At 48.4% G+C, this 23,509-nt stretch overlaps 1 protein-coding gene across 1 annotated transcript in view; it reads left to right on the top strand.

The window, feature by feature from the left end:
- The window catches only part of LOC137333442 (large neutral amino acids transporter small subunit 2-like), a 59,632-nt gene that overhangs the window by 20,301 nt on the left and 15,822 nt on the right, over positions 1-23,509 (top strand). Inside the window, exons 5-9 of the mRNA XM_067997592.1 lie at positions 1,940-2,093; positions 2,764-2,887; positions 3,999-4,102; positions 6,506-6,602; positions 8,305-8,454. Of these exons, the coding sequence (XP_067853693.1) occupies positions 1,940-2,093; positions 2,764-2,887; positions 3,999-4,102; positions 6,506-6,602; positions 8,305-8,454 (629 nt within the window). The remainder of the gene's footprint in view (positions 1-1,939; positions 2,094-2,763; positions 2,888-3,998; positions 4,103-6,505; positions 6,603-8,304; positions 8,455-23,509) is intronic.

Here is a 23,509-nt window from a genome sequence, read left to right on the forward strand (position 1 = left end):
CGTGGAGTGAATCGAATTGGCTGAAGACTGGCTTCCATGATGGTGGGGATCTCGGGAGGAGGCTGAGATGGATCATCCACTCGGCACTTCTGGCTGAAGATGGTTGCAAACGCTTCAGCCTTGTCTTTTGCACTCACGTGCTGGACTCCGCCATCATTGAGGATGGGGATGTTTGCAGAGCCTCCTTCTCCTGTTAGTTGTTTAATTGTCCACCACCATTCACGACTGGATGTGGCAGGACTGCAGAGCTTTGATCTGATCCGTTGGTTGTGGAATCGCTTAGCTCTGTCTATAGCATGTTGCTTCCGCTGTTTAGCATGCATGTAGTCCTGAGTTGTCCCTTCACCAGGTTGGCACCTCATTTTTAGGTACGCCTGGTGCTGCTCCTGGCATGCTCTTCTACACTCCTCATTGAACCAGGGTTGATCCCCTGGCTTGTTGGTAATGGTAGAGTGAGGAATATGCCGGGCCATGAGGTTACAGATTGTGCTGGAATACAATTCTGCTGCTTCTAATGGCCCACAGCTCCTCATGGATGCCCAGTTTTGAGCTGCTAGATCTGTTCTGTTTCAGGCTGTTGCTTGACTAGTCTGTGGGACAGCTCTCCCAATTTTGGCACAAGTCCCCAGATGTTAATGAGGAGGACTTTGCAGGGTCAACTGGGTTTGGTTTGCCATTGTTGTGTCCGCTGCCTAGTGGTCTGTCCGGTTTTATTCTTGTCTTTTTGTGGTGGGATTGTACAACTGAGTGTCTTGCTCGGCCATTTCAGAGGGCAGTGGGTCTGGAGTCACATATAGGCCCAGGCCGGGTAAGGACGGCAGGTTCCCTAAAGGACATCAGTGAACCAGATGGGTTTTTATGACAATTGGCCACCATTACTGATACTAGCTTTTCATTCCAGATTTTTATTTTAATTAACTGAATTTAAATTCCCCAGCTGCCATAGTGGGATTTGAACTCATGTCTCCGGATTACTCGTCCAGTAACAAAACCACTCTGTTACCGTACCTGCGTAGAGGTTATGGGGTTTATTGTACTGAGGAGTGAGAGATTTTAGGGCTTGTTGGGAAAGGATGTGATTTAAGCTTTACTCTTAATTATGATTCACTGAAACTATTCTACATTGTGATATATAAAATATTCAGTGTTATAGCCAATAGCGAAATATTATATATACAGGAGCGTAATGCCCAATAACAGTGTTATATAGTGTATACAGGAGTGCGATACCTGATAGTGAGGGTCTATAAGATATACGTAGGAGTATTACACATAATGACAGTGTGATATATAATAAATACCCAGTAATAGGGTGTTACATACTATGTGCAGGAATGTTATAGCCAATATAGTGTGTTGTATAACACATACAAGACTGTCATGGTATCAGCCTCTATGGTGTCGGCCATGGCTCAGGTGACCCCACTCTGTCCTCTGAGTCAGAAGGTCGTGGGTTCAAGTCCCACTCCAAAGACTTGAGCCCATAATCCAGGCCAACACTCCCGGTGCCAGTACTGAGGGGGTGCTGCACTGTCGGAGGTGCCGATTTTCAGCTGAGACATTAAACCGAGTCCCCGTCTGCCCCTCTCAGGTGGATGTAAAAGATCCCACGGCCACTATTCAAAGAAGAGCAGGGGGAGTTCTCCCCGGTGTCCTGGTCAATATTTATCCCTCAAACAACGTCACTAAAAAAAAACAGATGATCTGGTCATTATCACATTGCTGTTTGTGGGATCTTGCTGTGTGCAAATTGGCTGCTGCGTTTCCTACATTACAACACTTCAAAAATACTTAATTGGCTGTAAAGGACTTTGGGACGTCCTGAGGTGGTGAAAGGCGCTATATAAATGCAAGTCTTTCTTTTAGTCTCAGTGTGGGAGTATCTCGGACAGGTGTGACCCTGTGTGTAACCCACACTCTCTATTCTCTGTTTTTACAGGTCATTACGAAGCCTTGAAGCCCAGCATTGCTTTTGATAGTCAGATGACCCCTGGGATTGGTCACATTGCCCTGGCTTTCCTTCAGGGCTCCTTCTCGTACAGCGGCTGGAATTTCCTCAACTATGTGACTGAAGAACTAGTCGATCCATGCAGGTGTGTCCAGGTCACAGGGGACTCCAGAGTGGGGAAACAACTGTCTAAACACTCCATTCAGCAGGGGTTCAATCCCCATGGAATATGGTGACGTATTGTGCTGGCCACTGGGTCATAGTGTCGGCAGAGCTGCCAGGTCGGTGTTTCTGCTGGAGCTGCCGGTATTGGGCTGGGGTGATGAAGGTCACTGCTTCGAGTCCCACTCCAGAGATTTAAGCCCATGGTCCAGGCTGACACTCCTGGTGCCAGGACTGAGGGAGTGCTGCACTGTCGGAGGTGCCGTCTTTTGGATGAGACGTTAAACTGAGGCCCCGTCTGCCCTCACAGGTGGACATAAAAGATCCCAAGGCACTATTTGAAGAAGAGCAGGGGAGTTCTCCCCGGTGTCCTGGGCCAATATTTATCCCTCAACCGACACCTAAAAACAGATTATCTGGTCATTATCACATTTCTGTTTGTGGGATCTTGCTGTGCGCAAATTGGCTGCCGCGTTTCCTACATTACAACAGTGACCACACTTCAAAAGTACCTCATTGGCTGTAAAGCACTTCGGGACGTCCTGAGATGGTGAAAGGCACTGTAGCAATGCTTTCCTTTCTTTCGTTCTATATTTCTTGTGCTTTCCTGAAGCTGCAGAATAATCCTGAATATGTTTGAATCTTCCTTTCAGAAACATTCCTCGTGCCATCTTCATCTCCATCCCGCTGGTGACCTTTGTGTACGTGTTCTCCAATGTCGCCTACGTCACGGCCATGACCCCCCAGGAGCTGCTCGCCTCGGGAGCTGTTGCTGTGGTAAGAGAAGGCTCCCCATTGTGTGGGGGACTTTCCACCAGACTAACATCATCGAACCCAGGGGGACGAGGGGAAGGTGCTTCCCCCTGGTTGGAGGAGTCGGTGACAAGGTGGGGGGTTGTCGAGTTCCGATTATCGCCACAAAGGGCTAATTTAAAGTCCGGCCCCACCCCCCCTCCCCCGACCCGACTGATGTGAGGAGAGAGGTCGCGGTCTGGAGATGGTGTTGGGTCATTAACGCCACATGTACGTCCGGCCGACGCCATCTTGGGTAAAGTTCCAAGTCGAGTGTCTGGAGCACCTGCCTGTTTCAGGCAGAGAGCCACTTGCAATATGCAAATTGAGGTCCTATAACGTACATATCACCCCGACTATAATATCGAGGTTCAAGGACCGCGGAGGGTGTGTCCCACTGACGCTCACCCCATCTGTACCGGCGTTGAGGGAAGATATTTTTAACTTTTATTTGTGTGGGGCCGGGGGAAGCTGGGGCGTCAATTCCAGGGTCCCCCTCCACCTCCCCCTCCCCTCCTCCCCCCCACCCCTCCTCCCCCCCTCCCCCTCCCCCTCCCACCTACCCCACCTCCCCCCTCCACCTCCCCCCTCCACCTCCCCCCTCCCCTCCCCCCTCCCCTCCCTCCCCCCTCCCCTCCCTCCCCTCCACCTCCCCCCTCCCCTCCCTCCCCTCCACCTCCCCCCTCCCCTCCCCTCCCCTCCACCCTCCCCCCCACCCCTCCTCCCCCCCTCCCCCTCCCCCCCTCCCCCACCTCCCCTCCACCTCCCCCCTCCCCTCCACCCCCTCCACCCCCCCCCTCCCCCCACCGTTAGGAGCTGGCGAACTCCCCAATTGCCGAGGTGACTTGGAGTTGCCAGTTTAGTGTCAGCCGTGTCCAAGCGATGCCCAGGCCTTCCGATGACATGGAGCTCACGGCATCACTTTGTTGTTTCTGGGATCTTGCTGTGCACAAATCGGCTGCCGAGTTTCCTACATCACAACAGTGACTAAACTTCAAAAAAGATACTTCATTGGCTGTGAAGCGCAATTGGGACATCCAGAGGTTGTGAAAGGCGCTATATAAATGCAAGTTCTTTCTTCCTCCTGTTCCTTCAGACCTTCGGGGAGAAGTTACTGGGATCCATGCCGTGGATTATGCCCTTCTCGGTTGTCCTATCAACATTCGGAGGGATCAACGGCTACCTCTTCACCTCATCCAGGTGAGATTCGTCACTTGGGGGGACTCACCTGCACACCCCCCCCGATCCCGTCCCCAAACCACTGCTTTCTCATCCATAAGGGTTGCCAACCCTCCAGGATTGGCCTGGAGTCTCCAGGAATCAAAGATTAATCTCCAGGACACTGCATTGGAAATGGGGAAAAAAGTTTGTTTGATTGACGGTCAAGATTAAGCCAATTGGGTAATGAAGAGTCTGTTCACTTTCCAATTGGCCGTAGGGAAGGCGGGGCTTCAGGTGGATGGACCAATGGCAGGAGTGTGGGCGAGGTGCGGTTGGAGGCGGGAGGTCATGTGATGAAACCTCCAGGAATACGTCCAACCAGAGTTGGCAACCCTACCAACCCACCGCAGGTAAATGGGGGCGGGGGAAGAGGGCAGGGCCCAGGTTCTCAGCGGATTTCCCACCCTCGCTCTGCTTCTCAGGGTACCTTGTTCTCAGGTACCCACAAACGGGAGAGGGGGGGGCAGGTGAGGGCCTCCACTCTGGCCCCAGTCTAGCATGGGATCATCAGGGGGTCATGCACTCTGACCTTCGGGACACTTCTACCCCTTTCAGGTTCCCCCCCCAACCCCGGAGCTGCCCTGGTGCCTCCGCTGTATTCCCACTGGGATTTTCCAAGCTCACACGACCACACTCCCTCCTAGTGGGAGGATTTGGACCGAGAGCCCACTGTGCTACAGGATCGACTTCAACTCCGGAAAATGGGTCAGGGTTGGGGGGGATATTGGGGAGCGGATAGTGACCTCCCCCTCAGAACTCCACCCTAAATAGGAGAATCCCCCATCAGTCACATCGCTCGAACTCTGAACCTTCATCTCCAGCACCTGAACTCTGACCCTGCCCAGATCAAAGCCACACAAGTCGCTTCTCCCACTGGCCTCAAAACATCCCAAACGAAAGGTATTTAGGGCAGTGAGAGGGAGCTTTACTCTGTATCTGACCCGTGCTGTACCTGCCCTGGGAGTGTTTGATGGGACAGTGTAGAGGGAGCTTTACTCTGTATCTAACCCTGTACCTGCCCTGGGAGTGTTTGATGGGACAGTGTAGAGGGAGCTTTACTCTGTATCTAACCCCTGCTGTACCTGCCCTGGGAGTGGTTGATGGGACAGTGTAGAGGGAGCTTTACTCTGTATCTAACCCTGTACCTGCCCCTGGGAGTGTTTGATGGGACAGTGTAGAGGGAGCTTTACTCTGTATCTAACCCTGTACCTGCCCTGGGAGTGTTTGATGGGACAGTGTAGAGGGAGCTTTACTCTGTATCTAACCCTGTACCTGCCCTGGGAGTGTTTGATGGGACAGTGTAGAGGGAGCTTTACTCTGTATCTAAACCTTGCTGTACCTGCCCTGGGAGTGTTTGATGGGACAGTGTAGAGGGAGCTTTACTCTGTATCTAACCCTGTACCTGCCCTGGGAGTGTTTGATGGGACAGTGTAGAGGGAGCTTTACTCTGTATCTAACCCTGTACCTGCCCCTGGGAGTGTTTGATGGGACAGTGTAGAGGGAGCTTTACTCTGTATCTAACCCTGTACCTGCCCTGGGAGTGTTTGATGGGACAGTGTAGAGGGAGCTTTACTCTGTATCTAACCCTGTACCTGCCCTGGGAGTGTTTGATGGGACAGTGTAGAGGGAGCTTTACTCTGTATCTAACCCTGTACCTGCCCTGGGAGTGTTTGATGGGACAGTGTAGAGGGAGCTTTACTCTGTATCTAACACCTGCTGTACCTGCCCTGGGAGTGTTTGATGGGACAGTGTAGAGGGAGCTTTACTCTGTATCTGACCCTGTACCTGCCCTGGGAGTGTTTGATGGGTCAGTGTAGAGGGAGCTTTACTCTGTATCTAACCCCTGCTGTACCTGCCCTGGGAGTGTTTGATGGAACAGTGTAGAGCAAGCTTTACTCTGTATCTAACCCGTGCTGTACCTGCCCTGGGAGTGGTTGATGGGACAGTGTAGAGGAAGCTTTACCCTGTATCTAACCCGTGCTGTACCTGCCCTGGGAGTGTTTGATGGGACAGTGTAGAGGGAGCTTTACTCTGTATCTAACCCTGTACCTGCCCTGAGTGTGTTTGATGGGACAGTGTAGAGGGAGCTTGACTCTGTATCTAACCCTGTACCTGCCCTGGGAGTGTTTGATGGGACAGTGTAGAGGGAGCTTTACTCTGTATCTAACCCTGTACCTGCCCTGGGAGTGTTTGATGGGACAGTGTAGAGGGAGCTTTACTCTGTATCTAACCCGTGCTGTACCTGCCCTGGGAGTGTTTGATGGGACAGTGTAGAGGGAGCTTCACTCTGCATCTAAATATTATCAGACCTTGTATTTCTCCCAATTTCTCATACTTTCCTGCTCTGAAGTTGTGTTGTTTGACTCTGTGGTTTGTTTTCAGACTGTGTTACGCTGGAGCCCGCGAGGGACACCTGCCCAGTCTGCTGGCGATGATCCACATGAAACGCTGCACTCCCATCCCCGCCCTCCTCTGCTCCGTAAGATAGAAGTTCTGCCGACCAACAGTCACATTATATCTGCCTGACTTGTCCCAGAGCCAGGCTAACAGAGGGAATGACTGGTGTCAATTCGAGCAGCTTGGCAACTGTGGCTCAGTGGGCAGCACTCTCCCCTCTGAGTCAGAAGGTCGTGGGTTCAAGTCCCACTCCAGAGACTTGAGCCCATAATCCAGGCTGACACTCCCAGTGCCAGTACTGAGGGAGTGCTGCATTGTCGGAGGTGCCGTCTTTTGGATGAGACGTTAAACCGAGGCCTTGTCTGCCCTCTCAGGTGGATGTAAAAGATACAACAGCCACTATTTGAAGAAAAGCGGGGGAGTTCTCCCCGGTGTCCTGGGGCCAATATTTATCAAAGACTGTAAAGCAATTTGCATGTATCAGAAAATGTTACAGTCATGCGTGTGGAGTATATCAGAGTGTTATAGTGAGGGGTGAATCAGTGAGGGGTGTGGAGTATAACAGTGTTACAGTGAGGAGTGAATCAGTGCGGGGTGTATCAGTGTTATAGTGAGGGGTGTGGGATATATCAGTGTTATAGTGAGGGGTGTGGGATATATCAGTGTTACAGTGAGGGGTGTGGGATATATCAGTGTTACAGTGAGGGGTGTGGGATATATCAGTGTTACAGTGAGGGGTGTGGGGTATATCAGTGTTACAGTGAGGGGTGTGGGGTATATCAGTGTTACAGTGAGGGGTGTGGGGTATATCAGTGTTACAGTGAGGGGTGTGGGGTATATCAGTGTTACAGTGAGGGGTGCGGGGTATATCAGTGTTATAGTGAGGGGTGTGGGATATATCAGTGTTATAGTGAGGGGTGTGGGATATATCAGTGTTTACAGTGAGGGGTGCGGGGTATATCAGTGTTACAGTGAGGGGTGCGGGGTATATCAGAGTGTTACAGTGAGGGGTGCGGGGTATATCAGTGTTACAGTGAGGGGTGCGGGGTATATCGGTGTTACAGTGAGGGGTGTGGAGTATATTAGTGTTACAGTGAGGGGTGTGGAGTATATTAGTGTTACAGTGAGGGGTGTGGGGTATATCAGTGTTACAGTGAGGGGTGTGGTGTATATCAGTGTTACAGTGAGGGGTGTGGAGTATATCAGTGTTACAGTGAGGGGTGTGGAGTATATTAGTGTTACAGTGAGGGGTGTGGAGTATATCAGTGTTACAGTGAGGGGTGTGGAGTATATCAGTGTTACAGTGAGGGGTGTGGTGTATATCAGTGTTACAGTGAGGGGTGTGGAGTATATCAGTGTTACAGTGAGGGGTGTGGGGTATATCAGTGTTACAGTGAGGGGTGTGGAGTATATCAGTGTTACAGTGAGGGGTGTATCAGTGTTACAGTGAGGGGTGCGGGGTATATCAGTGTTACAGTGAGGGGTGTGGAGTATATCAGTGTTACAGTGAGGGGTGTGGAGTATATCAGTGTTACAGTGAGGGGTGTGGAGTATATCAGTGTTACAGTGAGGGGTGAGGGGTGTATCAGTGAGGGGTGCGGGGCATTTCAGTGAGGGGTGCGGGGCATTTCAGTGAGGGGTGCGGGGTGTATCAGTGAGGGGTGCGGGGCATTTCAGTGAGGGGTGCGGGGTGTATCAGTGAGGCGTGCGGGGCATTTCAGTGAGGGGTGCGGGGTATATCTCTGACCCTCACTGTAACGTTTACTATCCTTTGTCTCCTTTAGTGTGTCACTTCGCTGTTGATGCTGATTATCGCGGATATTTACACGCTGATTAACTACGTGGTGTTCATCAACTATTTGTGCTACGGAGCCACTGTCGCCGCTCTGCTCGTTCTACGCTGGAAAAAGCCCAACATTTCTAGACCAATTAAGGTAGGTTAGGAGTTCCTGTCTCATCAAATGGGAGGACCCTAGGCAAGACAGAGGGTCAGAGGGATCTCGGTGTGCAAGTTCACAGATCCCTGAAGGCGGCGGAACAGGTAGATAAGGTGGTAAAGAAGGCATATGGGATACTTGCCTTTATTAGCCGAGGCATAGAATATAAGAGCAAGGAGGTTATGATGGAGCTGTATAAAACACTGGTTAGGCCACAGCTGGAGTACTGTGTGCAGTTCTGGTCGCCACACTACAGGAAGGATGAGATCGCTTTGGAGAGGGTGCAGAGGAGATTCACCAGGATGTTACCAGGGCTGGAGCGCTTCAGCTATGAAGAGAGACTGGGAAGATTGGGATTGTTTTCCTTGGAGCAGAGGAGGCTGAGGGGGGACATGATTGAGGTGTACAAAATTATGAGGGGCACAGATAGGATGGATACTAAGGAGCTTTTTCCCTTCGTTGAGGGTTCTATAACAAGGGGACATAGATTCAAGGTAAAAGGCGGGAGGTTTAGAGGGGATTTGAGAAAGAACTTTTTCACCCAGAGGGTGGTTGGAGTCTGGAACTCACTGCCTGAAAGGGTTGTGGAGGCAGGAACCCTCACAACATTCAAGAAGCATTTGGATGAGCACTTGAAATGCCATAGCTTACAAGGCTATGGACCAAATGCTGGAATATGGGATTAGAGTATACAGGGCTTGATGGCCGACGCGGACACGATGGGCCGAAGGGCCTCTATCCGTGCTGTATAACTCTATGACTCTATCTCCAGCCTCTCCCTCCTCTGCAGCCTTTCACCTCTGTCCATTTTATTGATATTATCTTCTGTTCCTCTCTAAACCTTCCAAACGTCTGCCCTATATGCACTCTTCCTCCTCCCTGCATCTCTCTGCATTCAAATTCAGATTCAGCTCACCCTCTAACTCCTCATCTCACTCGGTCCTCCCTTCCTGGAACTACAGACGTTTGCAGCACTGACGGAGGCCGTGGAGATGGTGCTGCGGCTTAGTTGGTTAAGGCGCCTGTCCAGTAAACAAGAGATCCTAGGTTCAGATCCCAGCGGTGTCTTTTCCAGCATAGACACGATGGGCCGAACGGCCTCCTTCAGAGCCATAACTTTCTATGATTCTGTGCCGGCCTGTGGGAGACTGGACTAAGTGTCATAGTAGGTGCAATACAGGAGACCATTGGGCACATTGTGCCTGTGCTGGCTCTTTGAAAGAGCTTTAAAATTAGTCCCAATCCCTTGCTCCTTCCTCATCGCACTGCAAACTTTTTCCCTTCAAGTATTGCTGGCGGGCCAACTGGAACAAGTGCCAGTGGGGGAGCATTTAAGGAGCAGTGATCATAGTATTAAAACGTTTAGAATAGTTATGGGAAAGGACACGGACCACTCTAAAGTAAAAATACTTAATTGGAGGAGGGCCAATTTCAGTGGGTTGAGAACGGATCTGGCCCGGGTAAATTGGAATCAAAGATTGGCAGGCAAAACAGTAATTGAACAGTGGGCGGCCTTTAAGGAGGAGATGGTTCGGGTACAGTCTAGGGACATTCCCACGGGGAGAAAGGTAGGGCAACTAAAGCCAGAGCTCCCTGGATGACAGAAGAGAGAGAGAGAGAGTAAGATGAAGCAGGAAAAGCTCAGAGGGGAAGTGAAAAAGGAAATAAGAGGGGCAAAGAGAGAGTATGAGAATAGACTGGCAGCTAATATAAAAGGGAATCCAAAAGTCTTCTATAGGCATCTAAACAGTAAACGAGTAGTAAGAGGAGAGGTGGGGCCAATTAGGGACCAAAATGAAGACTTACTCATGGAGGCAGAGGGCATGGCCGAGATACTAAATGAGTACTTTGCATCTGTCTTTAACAAGACGATGCTACCAGAGTCTCAGTAAAAGAGGAGGTAGTTGAGATACTGGATGGGTTAAAAATTGATAGAGGTGGTACTAGAAAGGCCGGCTGTACTTAAAGTAGATAAGTCACCCGGTCCGGATGGGATGCATCCTAGGTTGCTGAGGGAAGTAAGGGTGGAAATTGCGGAGGTACTGGCCATAATCTTCCAAACATCCTTAGATACGGGGGGTGGTGCCAGAGGACTGGAGAATTGCAAATGTTACACCCTTGTTCAAAAAAGGGTGTAAGGATAAACCCAGCAACTACAGGCCAGTCAGTTTAACCTCAGTGGTGGGGAAACTTTTAGAAACAATAATCTGGGATAAAATTAACAGTCACTTGGACAAGTGTGGATTAATAAATGAAAGCCAGCACGGATTTGTTAAAGGCAAATCGTGTTTAACTAACCCGTTAGAGTTTTTTGATGAGGTAACAGAGAGGGTTGATGAGGGTAATGTGGTTGATGTGGTGTTTATGGACTTCAAAAAGGTGTTTGATAAAGTGCCGCATAATAGGCTTGTCATCAATGTTGAAGCCCATGGAATAAAGGGGGCAGTAGCAACATGGATACAGAATTGGCTAAGTGACAGGAAACAGAGAGTAGTGGTGAACGGTTGTTTTTTGGACTGGAGGGAGGTGTACAGTGGTGTTCCCCGGGGGTCAGTGCTGGGATTACTGCTTTTCTTGATATATATTAATGACTTGGACTTGGGTGTACAGGGCACAATTTCCAAAATTTGCAGATGACACAAAACTTGGAAGGGTAGTGAACAGTGAGGAGGATAGTGATAGACTTCAAGAGGATATAGACAGGCTGGTGGAATGGGCGGACACGTGGCAGATGAAATTTAACGCAGAAAAGTGTGAAGTGATACATTTCAGTAGGAAGAACGAGGAGAGACAATATAAACTAGAGGGCACAATTCTAAAGGTGGTGCAGGAACAGAGAGACCTGGGGGTATATGTACACAGGTCGTTGAAGGTGGCAGGGCAGGTTGAGAAAGTGGTTAAAAAAGCATATAAATATTAGTTTTCTTGGGATAATACTTTCAGGGATAATACTTTCAGGATAATACTTTCAATATTAGTTTTCTTGGGATTTCCGGCATGCTATTGTGTTCAATTCTGGGCACCACACTTTAGGAAGGATGTCCAGGCCTTAGAGAGGGTGCAGAAGAGATTTACTAGAATGGTTCCAGGGATCAGGGACTTCAGTTATGTGGAGAGACTGGAGAAGCTGGGATTGTTCTTAGAGCAGAGAAGGTTAAGGGGAGATTTGATAGAAGTGTTCAAAATCATGAAGGGTTAGAGCTGGCATGGACTCGATGGGCTGAATGGTCTCCTTCTGGCTATAACTATTCGATGATGTTATTTATCCAATTCCCTTTTGAAAGTTACGATTGAATCAGCCTCCACCCCCCTTTCAGGCAGCGCATTCCAGAAACTAATAACGCGCTGCATTTAAAAAAATGTTCCCTCATGTCGCCTCTGGCTCTTTTGCTGATCTGTGTCCTCTGGTTGCCGATTCTTCTGCCAATGGGAACAGTTTCTCTCTATTTACTCTATCAAAACCCTTCATGATTTTGAACACTTCTATCAAATCTCCCCTTAACCTTCTCTGCTCTAAGAACAAACTCAGCTTCTTCAGTCTCTCCACGTAACTGAAGTTCTGGATCCCTGGAACCATTCTAGTAAATCTCTTCTGCACCCTCTCTAAGGCCTGGACATCCTTCCTAAAGTGTGGTGCCCAGAACTGGACACAATAGCATGCCAGAAATCCCAAGAAAACTAATACTGAATCGGGGACCGGAACTCGATGAAATTAACATAAATAAAGCAACAGTAATGAAGAAAATAATAGCACTAAAGAGTGACAAATCCCGAGGACCAGATGGTTTCCATCCCAGGGTTTTAAAGGAAGTAGGTGAGCACATTGCAAATGCCCTAACTATAATCTTTCAAAGTTCTCTAGATTCAGGAACTGTCCCTCTGGATTGGAAAATTGCACATGTCACTCCGCTTTTTAGAGTCATAGAGTCATAGAGTTATACAGCACGGATAGAGGCCCTTCGGCCCATCGTGTCCGCGCCGGCCATCAAGCCCAGTCTAATCTAATCCCATATTCCAGCATTTGGTCCGTAGCCTTGTATGCTATGGCATTTCAAGTGCTCATCCAAATGCTTCTTGAATGTTGTGAGGGTTCCTGCCTCCACAACCCTCTCAGGCAGTGAGTTCCAGACTCCAACCACCCTCTGGGTGAAAAAGTTCTTTCTCAAATCCCCTCTAAACCTCCCGCCTTTTACCTTGAATCTATGCCCCCTTGTTATAGAACCCTCAACGAAGGGAAAAAGCTCCTTAGTATCCATCCTATCTGTGCCCCTCATAATTTTGTACACCTCAATCATTTCCCCCCTCAGCCTCCTCTGCTTCAAGGAAAACAAACCCAATCACCCCGGTCTCTCTTCATAGCTGAAGCGCTCCAGCCCTGGTAACATCCTGGTGAATCTCCTCTGCACCCTCTCCAAAGCGATCACATCCTTCCTGTAGTGCGGCGACCAGAACTGCACACAGTACTCCAGCTGTGGCCTAACCAGTGTTTTATACAGCTCCATCATAACCTCCTTGCTCTTATATTCTATGCCTCGGCTAATAAAGGCAAGTATCCCATATGCCTTCTTTACCACCTTATCTACCTGTTCCGCCGCCTTCAGGGATCTGTGAACTTGCACACCGAGATCCCTCTGACCCTCTGTCTTGCCTAGGGTCCTCCCATTCATTGTGTAGTCCCTTGCCTTGTTAGTCCCTCCAAAGTGCATCACCTCGCACTTTTCCGGGTTAAATTCCATTTGCCACTGTTCCGCCCATCTGACCAACCCATCTATATCGTCCTGCAGACTGAGGCTATCCTCCTCGCTATTTACCACCCTACCAATTTTTGTATCATCAGCGAACTTACTGATCATACCTTTTACATTCATATCCAAGTCGTTAATGTAGACCACAAACAGCAAGGGCCCCAGCACCGATCCCTGTGGTACCCCACTGGCCACAGGCTTCCAGTCACAAAAACAACCTTCGACCATCACCCTCTGCCTTCTGCCACTAAGCCAGTTTTGTATCCAAAGTGCCAAGGCACCCTGGACTCCATGGGCTCGTACCTTCTTGACCAGTCTCCTGTGGGGGACTTTATCGAAGGCCTTACTGAAATCCATGTATACCACATCCACTGCGTTACCCTCATCCACAAGCCTAGTCACCCCCTCAAAAAATTCAATCAAATTAGTCAGACATGATCTTCCCTTGACAAAGCCATGTTGACTATCCCTGATTAATCCTTGCTTCTCCAAGTGGAGACTAATTTTGTCCTTCAGAATTTTTTCCAATAATTTTCCTACCACTGATGTTAGGCTCACTGGCCTGTAGTTCCCCGGTTTTTCCCTACTCCCCTTCTTGAATAATGGTACTGCATTAGCGGTTCTCCAGTCCTCTGGCACATCCCCTGTGGCCAGAGAGGTTCTGAATATATGTGTTAGAGCCCCCGCAATCTCCTCCTTTGCCTCACACAGTAGCCTGGGATACATTTCGTCCGGGCCTGGGGATTTATCCATTTTTAGGCCTGCTAAAACCGCCAATACCTCCTCCCGCTCGATGTTAATATGTTCGAGTATATCACAGTCCCCCTGTCGTATTTCTCTGTCTACGTCATCCTTCTCCATAGTGAAAACAGATGCAAAAAATTCATTTAGAACCCCTCCTACATCTGCCGGCTCCACACACACATTGCCATTTTTGTCCCTAATGGGCCCTATTTTTTCCCTAGTCATCCTCTTACCCTTAATATACTTATAAAACATCTTAAGATTTTCCTTTATTTTGCTCGCCAGTGTTATTTCATGGCCCCTTCTTGATCTCCTAATTTCCTTTTTAAGTATCCCCCTGCACTTTTTGTACTCCTCTAGGGCTTCCTCCGTCTTTAGCCTTTTGTATCTGCCAAAAGCCCTCCTTTTTTTCCTAATCCTTTCTCGTATATCCCCTGACATCCAAGATTCCCTGGAGTTCTTGGAACCACCCTTGACCTTTACGGGAACATGTTGCCATTGTATGGTCTCAATCTCCCTTCTGAAAGACTCCCATTGCTCCGATGCGGATTTTCCTACAAGCAGCTGATCCCAGTCCATTTTGGCCAGATCCTGCCTTATCCTATTAAAATCGGCCTTCCCCCAATTTAGAACCTTTATTTCCGGCCCCTCCCTGTCCTTTTCCATGACCACCTTAAATCTCACTGAATTATGGTCACTCTCACCAAAGTGCTCACCTACTAGCACTTCTTCCACTTGGCCGGCCACATTCCCTAGAATTAGGTCCAGTACCGCCCCCTCTCTTGTAGGACTTTCTACATGCTGGCTCAAAAAGCTCTCCTGGATGCACATTAAGAATTTTGTACCCTCTAAGCCTTTTACACTCTGAGTATCCCAGTTAATATTGGGGAAGTTGAAATCCCCCACTATTATTACCCTATTATTTGCACAATTTTCTGAGATTTGCCTACATATCTGTTCCTCTATCTCCCCCTGACTGTTTGGGGGTCTATAGTACACTCCCATCAAAGTGCTTGCCCCCTTTTTGTTTTTAAGCTCCACCCATATGGCCTCATTTGAGGAACCTGCTAATATATCATCCCTCCTTATGGCAGTAATTGATTCTTTAATTAATATTGCGACCCCCCCTCCTCTTATACCTCCCCCTCTGTCTCGCCTGAAGATTCTGTACCCCGGAATATTGAGCTGCCAGTCTTGCCCCTCCCTCAACCATGTCTCTGTGACAGCAACAATGTCATACTCCCATGTGTTTATCAACACCTTCAGTTCATCCACCTTATTCGCAAGACTCCTTGCATTAAAATAGATGCCATCCAGCCTTGCCCTCACATATTTGCCCTGTCTTCCAAGCTGACTTGTTTTTTTCTCTATATTTGGCTGCACATCACCCCCTATTGTAGCTCCACTCTGTATCCCATCCCCCTGCCAAGTTAGTTTAAACCCCCCCCAACAGTGCTAGCAAACCTCCCCGCAAGGATATTTGTCCCGCTCTGGTTCAGATGCAACCCGTCCGACTTGTACAAGTCCCACCTTCCCCAGAAGCAGGCCCAGTGATCCAGGAAACTGAAACCCTCCCTCCTGCACCAACTCTTTAGCCACGCATTCATCTGTTCTATCCTCCTATTTCTATAATCACTAGCCCGTGGCACTGGGAGTAATCCAGAGATTACAACCTTTGAGGTCCTGCTCTTTAATCTGCTACCTAGCTCCCTAAATTCTTGATGCAGGACCTCATCTCCCTTCCTACCTATGTCGTTGGTCCCAATGTGGACCACGACCTCTGCCTGCTCACCCTCCCCCTTGAGAATGCCCTGAAGCCGCTCAGTGACATCCATGACCCTGGCACCAGGGAGGCAACAAACCATCCTAGAGTCACGTTTACGGCCACAGAAACGCCTGTCTGTTCCCCTTACGATAGAATCCCCTACCACTATAGCTCTTCCACTCTTTTTCCTCCCAGCCTGTGCAGCAGAGCTATCCCTGGTGCCAGGAAGTTGGCTGCTGCTGCCTTCCCCTGATAAGTCATCCCCCTCAACAATATCCAAAGCGGTATATTTGTTTGAGAGGGGGACGGCCACAGGGGACCCCTGCACTGCCTGCCTGCTCCTCTTACTCTGCCTGGTGGTCACCCACTTACTTCCTGCCTGTACAACCTTTACCTGCGGTGTGACCATCTCACCAAGCGTGCTGTCCACGACGTTTTCAGCATCGCGAATGCTCCATAATGAATCCATCCGCAGCTCCAGTGCCGCAATGCGGTTTGTCAGTAGCTGCAGCTGGATACATTTCCCGCACACATGGTCGTCAGGGACACCGGAAGGGTCCCTGATTTCCCACATAGAGCAGGAAGAGCATAACACGAGAAAGGAGAGAGAGGGAAACCAGGGAATTATAGACCAGTTAGCCTAACATTTGTTGTGGGGAAATTGCTGGAGTCTATAATTAAGGATAGGGTGACTGAACACCTCGAGAATTTTCACTTAATCAGAGAGAGCCAGCATGGATTTGTGAAAGGTAGGTCGTGCCTGACAAACCTGATTGAATTTTTTGAAGAGGTGACTAAAGTAGTGGTCAGGGGAATGTCAATGGATGATATTTATATGGACTTCCAGAAGGCATTTGATAAAGTCCCACATAAGAGACTGTTAGCTAAGATCGAAGCCCATGGAATCGAGGGAAAAGTACGGACTTGGTTAGGAAGTTGGCTGAGCGAAAGGCGACAGAGAGTAGGGATAATGGGTAGGTGCTCACATTGGCAGGATGTGACTAGTGGAGTCCCACAGGGATCTGTCTTGGGGCCTCAATTATTGACAATATTTATTAACGACTTAGATGAAGGCATAGAAAGTCTCATATCTAAGTTTGCCAATGACACAAAGATTGGTGGCATTGTAAGCAGTGTAGATGAAAACATAAAATTACAAAGGGATATTGATAGATTAGGTGAATGGGCAAAACTGTGGCAAATGGAATTCAATGTAGACAAATGTGAGGTCATCCACTTTGGATCAAAAAAGGATAGAACAGGGTACTTTCTAAATGGTAAAAAGTTAAAAACAGTGGATGTCCAAAGGGACTTAGGGGTTCAGGTACATAGATCATTGAAGTGTCATGAACAGGTGCAGAAAATAATCAAGAAGGCTAATGGAATGCTGGCCTTTATATCTAGAGGACTAGAGTACAAGGGAGCAGAAGTTATGCTGCAGCTATACAAAACCCTGGTTAGACCGCACCTGGAGTACTACGAGCAGTTCTGGGCACCGCACCTTCGGAAGGATATATTGGCCTTGGAGGGAGTGCAGCGTAGGTTTACTAGAATGATACCCGGACTTCAAGGGTTAAGTTACGAGGAGAGATTACACAACTTGGGGTTGTATTCTCTGGAGTTTCGAAGGTTAAGTGGTGATCTGATCGAAGTTTATAAGATATTAAGGGGAACAGATAGGGTGGATAGAGAGAAACTATTTCCGCTGGTTGGGGATTCTAGGAGTAGGGGGCACAGTCTAAAAATTAGAGCCAGACCTTTCAGGAGCGAGATTAGAAAACATTTCTACACACAAAGGGTAGTAGAAGTTTGGAACTCTCTTCCGCAAACGGCAATTGATACTAGCTCAATTGCTAAATTTAAATCTGAGATAGATAGCTTTTTGGCAACCAAAGGTATTAAGGGATATGGGCCAAAGGCAGGTATATGGAGTTAGATCACAGATCAGCCATGATCTTATCAAATGGCGGAGCAGGCACGAGGGGCCGAATGGCCTGCTCCTGTTCCTATGTTCCCAATACTCCAGTTGCGGCCTAACCAGTGTTTTATAAAGATTTAGCATAACTTCCTTACTTTTGTACTCTATGCCTCTATTTATAAAGCCCACGATCCCGTATGCTTTTTTAACAGCCTTCTCAACTTGTCCTGCCGCCTTCAAAGATTTGTGTACATACACCCCCAGGTCTCTCTGTTCCTGCACCCCCTTTAAAATTGTACCATTTAGTTTATATTGTCTCTCCTCATTCTTCCTACCAAAATGCATCACTTCACACTTCTCTGTGTTAAATTTCATCTGCCATGTGTCTGCCCATTTCACCAGTCTGTCTCTGTCCTCCTGAAGTCTGTTACTATCCTCCACATTGTTTACTACATTTCCGAGTTTTGTGTCATCTGCAAACTTTGAAATTCTCCCCTCTATACCCAAGTCCAGGTCATTAATATATATCAAAAAGAGCAGTGGTCCTAATACTGACCCCTGGGGAACACCACTGTATACTTCCCTCCAGTCTGAAAAACAACCGTTCACCACTACTCTCTGCTTTCTGTTCCTTGGCCAATTTTATATCCACGCTGTCCCTTTAATCCCATGGGCTTGAATTTTGCTAACAAGTCTATTATGTGATACTTTATCAGATGCCTTTTGAAAGTCCATATACACAACATCAATCACACTCCCCTCATCAACCCTCCCCGTTACTTCATCAAAGAACTCAATCAAGTTAGTCAAACACGATTTTGGCCAATGTTTTCCAGTCTCCCTGGATACAGGCGTGGTGCCGGAGGATTGGAGGACTTCGAACATTGTACCGTTGTTTAAAAAGGGAGAGAGGGATAGACCGAGTAATTACAGGCCAGTCAGTCTAACCTCAGTAGTGGGCAAATTATTGGAAACAATTCAGAGGGACAGGATAAACCATCACTTAGAAAGGCACGGAGTAATCAAGGACAGTCAGCATGGATTTGTTAAGGGAAAGTCGTGTCTGACTAACTTGATTGAATTTTTTGAGGAGATAACAAGGAGGGTCGATGAGGGTAGCGCGTTTGATGTAGTACACATGGATTTTAGCAAGGCTTTTGACAAGGTCCCACATGGCAGACTGGTCAAAAAAGCCCATGGGATCCAAGGGAAAGAGGCAAGTTGGATCCAAAATTGACTCAACGGCAGGAAGCAAAGGGTAATGGTCGACAGGTGTTTTTGGGGCTGGAAGGCTGTTTCCAGTGGGGTTCCGCAGGGTTCAGTACCAGGTCCCTTGCTTTTTGTGATATATATTAATCATTTAGATTTAAATGTAGGGGGCATGATTAAGAAGTTTGCAGATGATACAAAAATTGGCCGTGTGGTTGATAGTGAGGAGGAAAGCTGTAGACTGCAGGAAGATATCAATGGACTGGTCAGGTGGGCAGAAAAGTGGTAAATGGAATTCAATCCAGAGAAGTGTGAGGTAATGAATTTGGGGAGGGCAAACAAGGCAAGGGAATACATAATAAATGGGAGGATACTGAGAGGTGTAGAGGAAGAGAGGGACCTTGGAATGCATGTCCACAGATCCCTGAAGGTAGCAGGACAGGTGGATGAGGTGGTTAAGAAGGCATATGGGATACTTTCCTTTATTAGCCGAGGCATAGAATATAAGAGCAGGGAGGTTATGCTGGAACTGTATAAAACACTAGTTGGGCCACAGCTTGAGTACTGCGCACAGTTCTGGTCACCACATTACAGGAAAGATGTGATTGCACTAGAGAGGGTACAGAGGAGATTTACGAGGATGTTGCCAGGACTGGAGAATTTTAGCTATGAGAAAAGATTGGATAGGCTGGGGTTGTTCTCTTTGGAACAGAGGAAGCTGAGGGGAGATTTAATTGCGGTGTATAAAATTATGAGGGGACTAGATAGAGTGGATAGGAAGGACCTATTTCCCTTAGCAGAGAGGTCAGTGACCAGCGGGCAGAGATTTAAAGTAATTGGTAGAAGGATTAGAGGGGAGCCGAGGAAAAAAAATTTCACCCAGAGGGTGGTGGGTGTCTGGAACTCACTGCCTGAGAGGGTGGGAGAGGCAGAAACCCTCAACTCATTTAAAAAGTATTTGGGTGTGTACCTGAAGTGACGAAACCTACAGGGCTACGGACCAAGTGCTGGAAATTCGACCGGCGCAGACACGATGGGCCGAATAGCCTCCTTCTGTGCTATAAATTTTCTATGATTCTGTGATTTTCCTTTAACAAATCCGTGCAGACTTTCATTTATTCACCCAGACTTTTCCAAGTGCCAATTAATTTTTCTCCGGATTATTGTTTCCCCACCACTGACCTGTAATTGTCGGGTTTGTCCCTCACCCCTTTTTTGAACAGGGGTATAACACTTGCAATCCTCCAGTCCTCCAGCACCATCTCCATATCCAAGGATGTGGAGATGCCGGTGATGGACTGGGGTTGACAATTGTAAACAATTTTACAACACCAAGTTATAGTCCAGCAATTTTATTTTAAATTCACAAGCTTTCGGAGATTTTCTCCTTCCTCAGGCAAATGTTTCAAGATCTCCTTGAAGCCTACGCATTTATACATATTGAACAATAATACATGGTGTTTACAGACTGCCCCTGCAACTGCCCGTTGCCAAGGCAATCACCGTGTTCAGACAGAGAGGTGTTACCTGCAGAACCTCCGAATACACATTCAACAAAAAAACAAACAGGGAAAAAAAACAGAGAAAAAAAAACACAGAGAGAGGCAGAAACATCCGGAAGGCAGAGAGAGCCAGCAAATGACCCATTATATTAAAAACAGATAACATTTGTTCGCTGGTGGGGTAACGTGTAGCGTGACATGAACCCAAGATCCCGGTTGAGGCCGTCCTCATGGGTGCGGAACTTGGCTATCAATTTCTGCTCGACGATTTTGCGTTGTCGTGTGTCTCGAAGGCCGCCTTGGAGTACGCTTACCCGAAGGTCGGTGGATGAATGTCCATGACTGCTGAAGTGTTCCCCGACTGGGAGGGAACCCTCCTGTTTGGCGATTGTTGCGCGGTGTCCGTTCATCCGTTGTCGCAGCGTCTGCATGGTCTCGCCAATGTACCATGCTCTGGGGCATCCTTTCCTGCAACGTATGAGGTAGACAACGTTGGCTGAGTCACAGGAGTATGAACCATGCACCTGGTGGGTGGTGTCATCTCGTGTGATGGTGGTATCTGTGTCGATGATCTGGCATGTCTTGCAGAGGTTACCGTGGCAGGGTTGTGTGGCGTCGTGGACGCTGTTCTCTTGAAAGCTAGGTAGTTTGCTGCGAAGGAGGATTAGAAGATTGTGACCAGACATGCAGGGGAATCCCAAAGACACCCACACCCTTCCGGGAGACCGCCCACCCTGGTGCTAGCGCAGTGCTACAACAATCCCCAACTAATCCCACTGCCCCGCTCTCTCCCCATAGCCCTGTATCAATCCCCAACTAATCCCACTGCCCCGCTCTCTCCCGATAGCCCTGTATCAATCCCCAAATAATCCCACTGCCCCGCTCTCTCTCCCCATAGCCCTGTATCAATCCCAAACTAATCCCACTGTCCCGCTCTCTCCCGATAGCCCTGTATCAATCCCCAAATAATCCCACTGCCCCGCTCTCTCTCCCCATAGCCCTGTATCAATCCCAAATTAATCCCACTGTCCCGCTCTCTCCCGATAGCCCTGTACTAATCCCAAACTAATCCCACAGCCCCACTCTCTCTCCCCATAGCCCTGTATCAATCCCAAACTAATCCCACTGCCCCACTCTCTCCCCATCGCCCTGTATCAATCCCAAACTAATCCCACTGTCCCGCTCTCTCCCCATCGCCCTGTATCAATCCCAAACTAATCCCACTGCCCCACTCTCTCCCCATCGCCCTGTATCAATCCCAAACTAATCCCACTGCCCCGCTCTCTCCCCATTGCCCTGTATCAATCCCACACTAATCCCACTGTCCCATTCTCTCCCCATAGCCCTGTATCAATCCCAAACTAATTCCACTGCCCCGCTCTCTCCCCATAGCCCTGTATCAATCCCAAACTAATCCCACTGCCCCACTCTCTCCCCATCGCCCTGTATCAATCCCAAACTAATCCCACTGCCCCGCTCTCTCCCCATTGCCCTGTTCAAAGATTGATTCAATTTTCCTTTAAAAGTTCCTATGTTCTCTGCCTCAGCCCTCAGTGTAAAAACATTTCTTTTAATCCTGTTGCAGCCTCATTGATGGAGATTGATTGCTATAATTAACCAACAACTTCATTATCGTTGTATCAGCGACTAACACGATAGAAGCAGAACAAAATGGACCCTGGTCTTTTTCCGTCTATCAATTCCTATCTTACCATTAACCCCTCTCCTCACTTTCTGAGTGACAATTTCATTTTTTTAGAGCAGGTACAGCACGGGTTAGATACAGAGTAAAGCTCCCTCTACACTGTCCCATCAAACACTTCCAGTGCAGGTACAGCACGGGTTAGATACAGAGTAAAGCTCCCTCTACACTGTCCCATCAAACACTCCCAGTGCAGGTACAGCATGGGTTAGATACAGAGTAAAGCTCCCTCTACACTGTCCTATCAAACACTCCCAGTGCAGGTACAGCACGGGTTAGATACAGAGTAAAGCTCCCTCTACACCGTCCCATCAAACACTCCCAGGGCAGGTACAGCACGGGTTAGATACAGAGTAAAGCTCCCTCTACACTGTCCCATCAAACACTCCCAGTGCAGGTACAGCACAAGTTAGATACAGAGTAAAGCTCCCTCTACACTGTCCCATCAAACACTCCCAGGGCAGGTACAGCACGGGTTAGATACAGAGTAAAGCTCCCTCTACACTGTCCCATCAAACACTCCCAGGGCAGGTACAGCACGGGTTAGATACAGAGTAAAGCTCCCTCTACACTGTCCCATCAAACACTCCCAGTGCAGGTACAGCACAAGTTAGATACAGAGTAAAGCTCCCTCTGTGCTACCTCCTTCCCGAGTGATTCTTGTAGCTTGTAACCAGCCATCCCTTGGCCTTCCTGATTGAGATTGTGAATTTAGTACAATTTAATTACAAGCAGTTCTGTCCTCTGGGCCCATGCCATTGAAACTGCATAAGAACATAAGAAATAGGAGCAGGCATACGGCTCCTTGAGCCTGCTCCACCATTCAATCAGATCATGGCTGATCTTCGACCTCAACTCCACTTTCCCACCCGATCCCCATATCCCTTGATTCCCCGAGAGTCCAAAAATCCATCGATCTCAGCCTTGAATATACTCAATGACTCAGCATCCACAGCCCTCTGGGGTAGAGAATTCCAACGATTCACAACCCTCTGAGTGAAGAAATGCCTCCTCATCTCAGTCCTAAATGTCCGACCCCTTATCCTGAGTCTATGTTCTAGACTCTCCAGCCAGGGAAACAATCTCTCAGCATCTACCCTGTCAAGCCCTCTCAGAATCTTACGTTTCAATGAGATCACCTCTCATTCTTCTAAATTCCAGAGAGTTTAGGCCCATTCTACTCAACCTCTCCTCATAGGACAAGCCTCTCATCGCAGGCATAATCTCATTTCACATAGAACTCTTAGTTAGCAGAGAGATATGTCTTTCGTCCCACACTCTGAGCAAGACTGAGAACCAGGTCCCAGAAGGGACAGGTCTGTAACCCCTTCCAACCCTACATCTCTCCGAGATTTCTGCGTTCCTTCAACTCTGGTGAGGCGAGAGTGACTGCCATTGACATCAAGGCAGCATTTGACCGAGTGTGGCACCAAGGAGTCCCAGTAAAATTGAAGTCAATGGGAATCA

This window comes from Heptranchias perlo, chromosome 16 (assembly GCF_035084215.1).
Source record: "Heptranchias perlo isolate sHepPer1 chromosome 16, sHepPer1.hap1, whole genome shotgun sequence".
NCBI lineage: Eukaryota > Metazoa > Chordata > Chondrichthyes > Hexanchiformes > Hexanchidae > Heptranchias > Heptranchias perlo.